The sequence below is a fragment of the Physeter macrocephalus genome, unplaced genomic scaffold (assembly GCF_002837175.3).
Source record: "Physeter macrocephalus isolate SW-GA unplaced genomic scaffold, ASM283717v5 random_1574, whole genome shotgun sequence".
NCBI lineage: Eukaryota > Metazoa > Chordata > Mammalia > Artiodactyla > Physeteridae > Physeter > Physeter macrocephalus.
In genome coordinates, this window is record NW_021146665.1 from 14,359 (window position 1) to 25,000 (window position 10,642).

Here is a 10,642-nt window from a genome sequence, read left to right on the forward strand (position 1 = left end):
TATATATATTTAAAATACATTTATTTATTTATTTATTTATCTTTGGCTGCGTTGGGTCTTCGTTGCTACGCGCGGGCTTTCTCTAGTCGTGGCGAGCGGCGGCTACTCTTCGTTGCGGTGCGCGGGCTTCTCATGGCGGTGGCTTCTCTTGTTGCGGAGCACGGGCTCTAGGTGCGCGGGCTTCAGTAGCTGTGGCACGTGGGCTTGGTAGTTGTGGCTCGTGGGCTCCAGAGCGCAGGCTCAGTAGTTGTGGCGCACGGGCTTAGTTGCTCCGCGGCATGTGGGATCTTCCCGGACCAGGGCTCGAACCCGTGTCCCCTGCATTGGCAGGCGGATTCTTAACCACTGCGCCACCAGGGAAGTCCCTCCCTGTATGTTTTATCATGAAAAATATCAAACATATAGTGTGTTAGTTTCCCAGGGCTGCCATAACAGATTACCACAAACTGGCAGGCTTAAACCAACAGAAATTTATTCTCTCCCAGTTCTGGAAGCTAGAAGTCCAAAGTCAACAGGGCTGTGCTCCCTCTGAAAGCTCTAGGGAAGACTCTTTCCTTGCCTCTTCCAGCTTCTGGTGGCTCCAGGAGTTCCTCAGTTGGCAGCTGCAAAACTCTGTCTCCATCATCAATTGGCCTTCTTCCCTGTGTGTCTGTGTCTAAATTTCTCTCTTCTTATAAGGACACTAGTCACTGGATTTAGAGCCCACGCTAATCCAACGTGACCTTATTTTGATCACATCTGCAGAGATCCTGTTTCCAAATAAAGTGACATTTACAAATTCTGGATACACATGAATTTTAGGGGCATACTCTTCAACCCGGTACATGTACCAAGGTCACAAAAAAAAGCTTACAGTGAACACCCATATACTCACCCGCTACATTTCAATGGTCACTAATATGAGAAATAAAAAATGGCACAGAAAGGGACTTCCCTGGTGGTGCAGTGGGTACGACTCCGTGCTCCCAATGCAGGGGGCTGGGGTTCGATCCCTGGTCAGGGAACTACATCCCACATGCATGCCGCAACCAAGAGCTCACATGCCGCAGCTAAGGAGCACGCCTGCTGCAACTAAGGCCTGGCGCAACTAAATAACTAAATAAATATTTTTTTAAAAAATGGCACAGAAAAAGATGAAAGTCTCCCAGTTTATTTGAGGTGGTGTCTCCCATCTTCTGACTCTAGCTGTCACTCTGTCTCTTTCCTCTCTTTAAGGCACACTTCGAGAAAGGAGAGTCTATACCGTGTCTCCACTTCCTCACACTGACATCGCTCTCACCAAACTGGTGTTGCTAAGTACAAGAAAGTTTTCTGTCCTCATCTTACCTGCTTCCTGGCAGCAGTCGAGAATGATGTTGTTAACCATGGTGTGCTTGAAACTTCCCTGGGTTTTCCCCTCCTCTTTGATGCTCCTTCTCCGATCTCTCTTCTGGATCCTCCTCCTCCCTGCCCATAGTAAGTGCTGGTGTTCCTCTGGACGCTATCCTGGGCGTTCTCTTCTCTCCCTACCTGTATAAAGGAGGGTCCATGTTGCAGGAAAAAGAAACCACTCTTGGTACTTTAAGCATTAAGAAGATTAAAACAGGGAAAGGGGAAGCTGTGCGTGTGGGAACCAGCGGAGCCCGCTCCGCCCTGTTCCTTCTGCAGGGTTGGAACCTGCGGCGTCCGCAGAGGGGCAGGAGGCTGCGGGAGCCGGCGGAGCTCGGTTCCGCCCCCTTTCCTACTTGGAGCGTGCGCGCCTGGAGACACGTACAGCCAACCAGTGAAAAGGAGCGGCTGTGAGTGGCATCCACTTCGTCCAATCACCTGAGGGTCTGGAAAGAGGTCTTGCGCTCGGGCCAATGGCGGCTCGAGGCGGAGCTCGGGCGGGGGCGACGGTCACCTGATCTGCAGCGGCCGAGGTGGGTCCAGGCAGCGGAGGCCGAGAGGTTATGATGGCGGCGACCGCGGTGGATCGAGTGCGGGCGGGGATGCGGCGGGCCCCGGCGCTCTGGCAGATGCCATGGCTGCCGCTGGTGATGGTGGTGGCGGCGGCGGCGGCGGCGTCGGAGCAGCAGGTGCCGCTGGTGCTGTGGTCGAGTGACCGGTGAGCGGGGCGGGCCGGGGCGGGCTGCGCTGCGCGTCGCGGCGGCTGAGGTGCCCTCGCCCAACTCCGGGGCTGTCCTTGGCGAGGGGCGGCGGGGCCCAGAGGGGGACTGTCCCTTGCTCGGTGGCTCCGTAGCGAGTGGGTTGGGTCTGAGCTCTGGGCCCCACGCATCAAGCTGGGAGCCCGTGGGTTTCCGATCTCAAGCCATGAGCTTCCGTTTGACAGCACCTCTTCTATCCCCTGCCAGAGACCTCTGGGCTCCTGCGGCCGACACCCACGAGGGCCATATCACCAGCGACATGCAGCTCTCTACCTACTTAGACCCCGCCCTGGAGCTGGGTCCCCGCAACGTGCTGCTTTTCCTTCAGGACAAGGTGCGCCTGCCACAGCCCTGTCTCCCTCGGTCATCAGGAGGCAGGCAGCTCCCCTCCCCCCCCCTTCCCCAGGACACTGAGGCCCATTCCTCAAGGGAAGCTTCAGTGACTTTGTCCCAACTCTAGGGAGGTGTGGTTCCTCCCTTGGGAAGGCATGTAGGAGAACATTCAGTGGGAATGGTGAGGGCCTTGAAATGGCATCCACTTGATTTGGGGGAAATAAAGGGTCAGAGGCCAGATGCCCAGTGAGTGCCAGACCCTTATCTGATCTGCTCTACATGGTGGGGATGATGAACCCTGTTTACAGATCAGAAGAGTGATGCCCAAGGATGGCAAAGGACTTGCCCAAGGTCACACAGCTAATGGGTGGCAGAGTCGTGATTCTAACTGTAATCACAAGAGAGAGAATCGAAGAATGATCACTTACTGAGTGCTTCATTCGCACTATCCTGAGCTGATGTCATTATCTTGGTTTTACTGCCAAAGAAGGATTGGCTGAAGTTGTGTGGCTTGTGCAAGCCACAGCTGGTTCCAGCCTGGGTCTGTTGGACACTCGTCCACCCCAGGTTTGTGCTCATATCCAGCACACTGTTTACCCTCCCATCTGGGTCTTTCTGCTCCCAAAGCAGGCATGTAGACCACAAGAAAGTTCTCGGGCAGTGCAGGCTTGTCGTTTGGGAGGTTATCGAGCTTCTGCTTGTCTGTTCCTCATTGGTGGCCTGTATGGCTCATTCCCCTTTTGGTCTTGCTCTGTCGTTCTGTGGGCAGGTGGTGGTGGCTGTGCTGGCCTGTAGTCTTTCCAGGAGGTGGTCAATAATGTAGTCAGACTGGAACTCAGTTCTAGTCCTACTACTTACCGGCCTTTGGACACGTGGAATACTCTGCAAATGCCCCTCTCCGTGTCTGTAAAATGAAGACGCCGCTGACATCAGAGGGCTGTGAGGAGCGCTTCTCACAGCCCGCGTAAAACGTTTAGCTGGCATCCCCGCCCCGTCTTACGGCATGCCTTCAGTTCATTGATTTGTCAAGTATGGACTATCTGCTGTGTACCAGGTATTAAGTGTTGGGGACACAGCAGTGAGCAGAATAGCCCAAGCCCCTACCCTGGAGAAGCTGACATTCTCGTGAGGGTGACAGGTAAATGCTAAGTTGGTGTACGATATGATGTCAGTTCTGTGGTCCTTAGAAAGGAAGGAAGCAGACTAAGGGGACAGAGTGACTGGCAATGCTGTTTCAGATAAGGGTGACCAGGCAAGCGCTCGCTGTGGAGGTGATATCTGAGCAGAGACCTAAGTGGAGGGAGGGATGGAGCCGTGTGGCTGTAGGGGAAGGGCATTCCTGACAGAGGTAACAGCAGGTGCAAAGGCCCTGGGCAAGGAGCGCTCCTGGTGAGCCCGTGGAAGAGCTGGTGTGGCTGGAGTATAGTGAGCGAGAGAAAGGGGTAGGAGATGGTCAGCCAAGGAACCAGGAGACAAGGGGGGAAGACGTCGGTTGCAGTTCTAAATGTGGCAGGAAGCCTTGGGTGATTTCGAGCAGGGAGTGCCATGAGGACACAGCGGTGGTTCCTGGGCTTTCAGAATGAGAGCTTAGGTGGCCAGACAGGGTCAAGATTCCTGCCCAGAAGGGAGAGGAGGCCGGGCAAGTTTGTATACTAAACAGGATGAGGTTAGGGAAGCTGATTAAGATCTTCTCTGGGCCTAACTGGGAAAAGGCAGAGGAAGCTGGGAGTTGGGATGGAGGGGCAGAAGTTGAAGGACATCTCTAGGTTGCAGAGGAAAAGGGATGGGGTTGGGGTTACTGTGGTCCAGAGAGCTCAGGAGACTTCAGTGCTTTTTCTCCAGCATGTTCTGAGATCCCCACCTCTCTCTCCCCTTCCACCAAAACCAGGCAGGGAGGGGCACTTCTCCCCCTCCTTTGCAAAGGGTCCCATCCAGACCGGACGGACGTGGCTCTACCTGGGGCAGCTGGCGCGCAGGCTCTCCTTGTCTCTGACTTCTGCCTTGGGGGGCTGCAGGCGGTGCTCCTGGCTGCCCCCCAGCCCCTCCCCACAGCTTCCCTCTTCGCTCCGCAGCTCCTCCTGTCTGCTTGCGGGGGGCGGCTGACTCTTACTCCCGAGGTTACCGTGAATCAGCTGCCCACAGACTTCCTTCCAACCCCGTGACCACCTTCCTTGTTCCCTCACCCTGCCAAGAGGGCGCTGGAGAAAGGAGAACCTTCCACCGCCCCACCCCACCCCTAAAATGCACCGTCGCTCACTCTTCGGACCAGATCAAATTCGACTCTAAATGGGATTTTGCTGGCCCTGCAAATGCACAGGGAGGGTGTCTGCCCCCTGCCCTGGCCCTAGCCCAGCGTTCTGAGGCCGTCTCCCCGCTTCCCTACTAGCTGAGCATCGAGGACTTCACGGCGTATGGTGGCGTGTTTGGAAACAAGCAGGACAGTGCCTTCTCTAACCTGGAGGTAAGGGTCCTCTCCCAGCTGCAGGCCCTGGAGGCCATCCTGCACCCCCTCCCTCTCCCAGCACAGTAAGAACTGGCCCCCTCAGGAGCCAGAGATGCTGGCTGAAGGTAGAAAGGCCTTAGTGTCAGGGCCAGGGGTGTGGCGTGTTTTCTTTGTCACCTGGAATGAGAGCCCGCGTGGGTGTGGGCGTGGCTTTCCAGAGAGGTCAGGGAGGCTGGCCCGGGTCCACTGGCCCCTTGCTAACTCATCCTTTCGCCTGCCCCTCTGTCCGCAGAATGCCCTGGCCCTGGCCCCCTCCTCTCTGGTGCTTCCTGCCGTCGACTGGTACGCGGCCAGCACTCTGACCAGTTACCTGCAGGAGAAGCTCGGGGCCAGCGCCCTGCACGTGGACCCGGCCGCCCTTCGGGGGCTGAAGCTCAACGCCAGCCTCCCAGCCTTGCTGCTTGTGCGCCTGCCCTACACAGCCAGGTGCGGCCCGGCCTCGAGCCGCAGGGCCCGGGCTCCGGCGGCCGGCCAGCCAGCCAGGGAGAGCACTCCTCCCGCTAGCACCTCGAGGCCCTCCCAGAAGGTGCCTGCGTGGCCAGAGAGGCGGGAAGGACCTCAGCCTGTCGGGCCTCCTGCGACAAGGCAGACATGGGCCTTGCTGGCGGGAGCCGGCCCGCCTAGCGGGGACCGTACCCGGAGCAGGTGGCAGGGACTTGAGCGGGACCCGAAGCTGGGGGAGGAGGGCCCGGGGATTCCAGGCGGGGCCGTGAGGTGGGCAAAGGTACCGGTGGTGGGAGTGAGCCCCCGGCTCGAGCGTGCTGGTTGGCGGGGCTAGCAGGCCCGGACGGCGGCCCAGGGCAGCGGAGGCCCTTTGGATCCGGGCGTCTCTAATGCTCTGTCTCTCCCCCAGCCCGGGTCTGATGGCGCCGAAGGAAGCGCTCGCAGGCAATGGTGAGCGGGGCGGGGCGGCGCGCGGTTTCTGTCCTCAGCCCACCCTTGGCCGCACGGAGCTGGCCCGCACTCCTCAGCCCCTCCGCCTTCCCAGGGTGGCCCCCCTGGTAGCGACTGGCCAGCTGAGCAGGGCCCCGCCGGTCCCCAGGCCTCGGCCCTCTCTGGCTGGGCCCAGCCTGGCAGAGCTGTTGGATGTCCAGGGGCCTTCTGCGTGCAGCCTGGAGCCAGTTTCCACTCAGGCGGCCTGAATCCTAGGGTTTGGGCTTGAATGTACCAGCAACGTTTCAAAAAACTGTTCCGAGGACTGGTCTTCCTTTGGCTGTAAAGGAGTCATTCCTCTTGGCAAGGTCACTGGACACTTTCCGGGGGTAGTGTTGGAGTTTCTTGTGTCTGTCTTTCCTCCTTCCACTGAGTTAGGACGTGGCATTAGGGCCTCAGTGGCCGGGCCACGGTGGCCGGGTGGAGGCTGGGGCGGGGGGTGATGAGAGGCGGCTGCTGGAAACAGCGAACGCTAGCGAAGGTTGCTGGGGCCCGGCTCTGCGAGGCTCCCAGCGTCCCACCAGGGGGCGCGCCGCTTGCTGGGGCACGGCGACGGCACAGGGCAGACAGCCGGTGCCCCCCACCTCAACACGGCGCTCCCGCCGAGCGCCGGCAAGACAGGGCTCCGAGAGGGCGCAGCCTCGCCTCTGCCGGGCGGTGCTCACGCGGGTTCTGCTGGGCAGAGTGGGAGGCGTGGCCGCGAGTGGCCGCCCGTGACTTGCTTCTCTGCTCTCCCCTTCGCTCCTCAGATGAGGCCATCGGGCAGGTGCTGAGCACGCTCAAGTCGGAAGGCGTTCCGTACACGGCGGCCCTCACGGCAGTCCGCCCTCCTAGGGTACGTGCCCTTGCCCAGGGCTCCGGAGGTGTGGCCAGGGGCCTGGAGGGGGGCGCGGGGCGTGGATGAGCCGTGAAGCCCTGCTTCCTCCTTCCAGGCAGCCGCTGCCTGTCTCACCCCAACGGCCTTACTGGCTGGCGTATTCGGACAGTAAGTCCACGTGTTCCTAAGGTGCAGAGACGAGAAGCATCACAAAGGCTTAGGGGCCACCAGGGGAGCGCTTCCCAAAGGAAGCTTTGAGTACGGGCGTGACTGGTGGGACTTGAGATGGTGGAGAGAGTGCCCAGCGGGACCGCGGGGCAGGCCGCTCGGTTCCGGGCCCGCTGAGAGAACCAGGGCTGTTGAGAGAAGGCTTGCGGGCTCTTTCTGCAGGTGGCCCGCGATGTAGCCTTGGTGGCTGGGGGTCTGGGTCGCCAGCTGCTGCAGAGACAGTCGGCATCGCCTACGACCTTTTCCCCTGTGAGTTACAACGACACTGCCCCCCGGATCCTGTTCTGGGCCCAAAACTTCTCGGTGGCATATAGGGACCACTGGAAGGACCTGACCTCCCTCACCTTTGGGGATCAGGACCGCCTCAACCTGACCGGCTCCTTCTGGAACGACTCCGTTGCCAGGTAAGGGCGAAGTACATGCCACTGAGGGGGTATGTGTTGGGGGCCGTTCGCCGTGGGGATGCAGGTGGCATTGTGGCGGGGGGAGGCTGGCGGAGGGCTCCTGAGCGGGCGCCGTTCAGAGTTCTGCCTCCTCACGCCTTCTCGTCCTTGGCCCGACCTCGGTGGGTAACACCTTGGATCCTGCTGCTTCCCCCTTGAGCAGCCTCAGCAATCCCAAGGGGGAGCTGAAGGGAGTGGCCGTGGGTTCAGGGGAACCAGAGGGAGGAGCTCTCAGCTGGAGGTGGGGAACCTGTGTGCTGGCTGGTTCCTGACTTAGGCTGTGATGGGGCCTCAGTTTTCCTATCTGTCAAGTGGGGGCACTGCCTCTTCAGGTGGCTGTGAGGACCCCGTACAGCTTAGGTAGAAGGATACCTGAGGAACTTGCTCTAAGATGCTCAAGGCCACCCCAGAGCCTGAAAACTCACCTCTTCCTCTGACTCCGCAGGCTTGTGCTGACCTACGAACAGCTCTTTGGTACCACGGTGACATTCAGGTGAGTCCGAGAGGCAGGTGCGGGTGGGCTCGTGCGGCTCCGGCCTCCTCTCCAGCTGCCTGACACCTCCACGGCCTCCCCCAGGTTCATTCTGGCTAACCGCTTCTACCCGGTGTCCGCCCGACACTGGTTTACTCTGGAGCGCCTTGAAATCCACAGCAACGGCTCCGTTGCCTACTTCAATGCCTCCCAGGTCACGGGGCCCAGCATCTATTCCTTCCACTGCGAGTACGTCAGCAGTCTGAACAAGAATGGCAATCTCCTCGTGCCCGGCACACAGCCCTCTCTCTGGCAGATAACTTTTCAGGACTTCCAGGTAGGAAGGGGGAGGGACCGCGCCTGGAGCCCAGGTTGGAGGTAGCCCAGTACTGGGAGGGGCTGGGGGAGCAGAGGCCTGAGGAGTCTCAGTGTCCTTTGGGTTGGGGTCAGGGCTCGGGAAGGTGGTTGAGAGTCCTGTCCCCTTGGTGCTCCCACGCCCTTACTGGGCCTCCCTGTGTGGGGCCACTCGGTGCTTTCTGTCCCCCAGATCCAGGCCTTCAACGTGACGGGCGAGCAGTTCTCCTACGCCAGTGACTGTGCAGGCTTCTTCTCCCCGGGCATCTGGATGGGGCTGCTCACCTCCCTGTTCATGCTTTTCATCTTCACCTACGGCCTGCACATGATCCTCAGCCTCAAGACCATGGACCGCTTTGACGACCACAAGGGCCCCACCATAGCTTTGACGCAGATTGTGTGACCCTGCGCCTGTGGGGGCTGAGGGCGTGCTGGTGTCCAGGTCATCGTGTTCCCACCAGAGGCATGCTGGACAGGAGGGCTTCCCCTCTTCCTACGGTAGCATGACTCCTGGCTCCCCTTAGCCTGTCTGGCTCTCTGTTCAACCTGCTGAGGGTCTTCCCTGGGCTGCCCACCCCCCATCTCTATCACCAAGGTGTATGTATTCTGCGTAGATAGTAGGCAAATTTCCCAGGCTTGGTCATTGTGAAGGAAGGGGCCGTGAGTTCTAGGGCCCGTCCTCCTCCCCCTTTCTCCTTATTTATTCTCATTTCTCCACCTTCGCCCCTCGCTGTTTATAGTGCTTTAGTGTAGCCAGTGCTCCCTCCCCAGGCTCTATGGGGCTCCTTGTAGCAGCCAGGAGCTGGAAGTTCCCTGAGTTTGGGGGGTGTGGAAGTACTATTTAACTGTCTGTCCTGCTTGGCTAGTGTTATTGTTTTTTGGTGATGTTGTGCTAAGGATAAGCAGTGCACTGGGGATTTTTTTTTTTTTTTTGGCCTGAGAAGGAAGGGACCTCCATGGCAGGGGGGCTGGGTGTGATCACTGGGTGCCTGGCAGGAGCCTGGGGTGCTGGTGGTTTCCTTCCTAATAAAATAAAGACGGGTTGCCATGCTTGGGCCTCTTGTTACTCATTTCTGCGCTGGGCACAAGGGAGGATGCGCTTGGCTGAGGGCTGCCGGAGGAGGCGTGCGACTGTACCCGTAGCCTAGCGCGACCAAGAGGGAGGCGGGAAGGTCTCGCACGGGTCCGTCCTGCGGGCTGCTTTTCCGGGGGCCAGGGGAGGCCGGGAGGGTTGTTAGCAAGCTGCGTCCCTAACCGACTAAAGGAGGGCGGGGGCGGTCAGCGCCCGGGAAGGGGGTGGAGACGGCCGCGACAATGGCCGCCCCCACGTCCCGAGGGGCCCGCCTCGGGCTGCCGCAGCGGCGCGCACCCAATCCGCGGGGCCGCGCTGAGCTTCCCGGGGGGCGGGGCGCGTGCGGCTCCCGCGCACGGATCCCTCGCGGACCTCAGCACCGGCTGCCGGCCCGCCCCGCCCGCCCCGCCCCGCCCCGCCGCTCTCCCCTCAGGGCCGTTGGCGAGCGGGCGCTGCCCGCAGAGCTGCACTGGTGCTGGGGCCCGGGCCCCAGCAGCCCTCACGGGAGACAACCCGGGGAGGCGGTGGCGCCGGTCGGCGCGGCGGGGGCGGGGAGGGGCCGGGACTCTTTGACGCGGCGGAGGGGTCGGGCTACGGCCGTAGCGCCGCCATCTTTGGTCCAGTGCGGCGGTGGCGGCGGCGGCGACGGCGACGGCGGCGGCGGTGGTGAAGGAGGAGGAGGAGGAGGAGCCGACGGGCGCTGACACCGAGGCCTGACCATGGACGAGGAATATGATGTGATCGTGCTGGGGACCGGCCTCACCGTAAGTGCGGCCTCTGGCGTCCGGGGCCCCGCATCGCCCTCTCCTCCCCGGGATGCTGCAGCCCTCGGCCCCATCCTCCCATCATTGCCATCGCGGCGCTGCCGCCCCCGGCGTTCGTGTCCCCGAAAAGACAGCCCCGTGCCCATCCCCCCTCGACGTTGCTTCTACCCACTGCCATGGCCCATCTCCAAGAAGCGGCCCCTCTTCTGGCCGCCCCCCCTCCAACTCCCCGGGCCCCGACCCCTGGCCCCTCCCGTCCTCCCTATTCCGGCCGGCAGGGCCGGAAAACGCACCCCCGCTCGCCCCGATGTCTCCCGTTGCTCCCTGACCCCGCCCACCCGGCCCCCACCCAAGGCCAGCCCAGCATCACCTACCATCTTGCGCTAATTCTGGTGGGGATGTAGTAGTACAAGGACCGCCGGTCGGGTCGGGGGACCTCGCCAGGATGGGCCCTCATCCCGCCTCCCCGGGTTCTTATGGGGCCCGGGGACCCATGGAATGTTCCAGAAGGAGCAGCAGTGGGGGCAGTGACCACATTCCCGTTACCCCACCCCGGTTTCCCGTGGAGACCTCAGGCTGAGTCGTATTTGCAGCCTT

General features: G+C 60.8%; 1 protein-coding gene across 1 annotated transcript; it reads left to right on the top strand.

Annotated features, from left to right (window-relative positions):
• The first annotated feature begins 1,892 nt into the window (after positions 1 to 1,892).
• On the top strand, positions 1,893 to 9,259 carry ATP6AP1 (ATPase H+ transporting accessory protein 1). The gene is made up of 10 exons (XM_024116753.3): positions 1,893 to 2,086; positions 2,334 to 2,460; positions 4,846 to 4,920; positions 5,195 to 5,388; positions 5,816 to 5,856; positions 6,645 to 6,730; positions 7,103 to 7,344; positions 7,829 to 7,876; positions 7,961 to 8,192; positions 8,403 to 9,259. The coding sequence occupies exons 1-10, from the start codon at positions 1,932 to 1,934 to the stop codon at positions 8,610 to 8,612; spliced, it is 1,410 nt and encodes a 469-aa protein (XP_023972521.1). The 5' UTR covers positions 1,893 to 1,931; the 3' UTR covers positions 8,613 to 9,259.
• Positions 9,260 to 10,642: the final 1,383 nt, after the last annotated feature.

Excerpts from the sequence above, each read along its gene's own strand:
- ATP6AP1 (XM_024116753.3), top strand. The coding sequence starts at position 1,932 with ATGATGGCGGCGACCGCGGTGGATCGAGTGCGGGCGGGGATGCGGCGG. Across the intron at positions 7,345-7,828 it reads TGGAACGACTCCGTTGCCAG|GCTTGTGCTGACCTACGAAC; the intron begins GTAAGGGCGAAG and ends CTGACTCCGCAG. Across the intron at positions 7,877-7,960 it reads GGTACCACGGTGACATTCAG|GTTCATTCTGGCTAACCGCT; the intron begins GTGAGTCCGAGA and ends GGCCTCCCCCAG.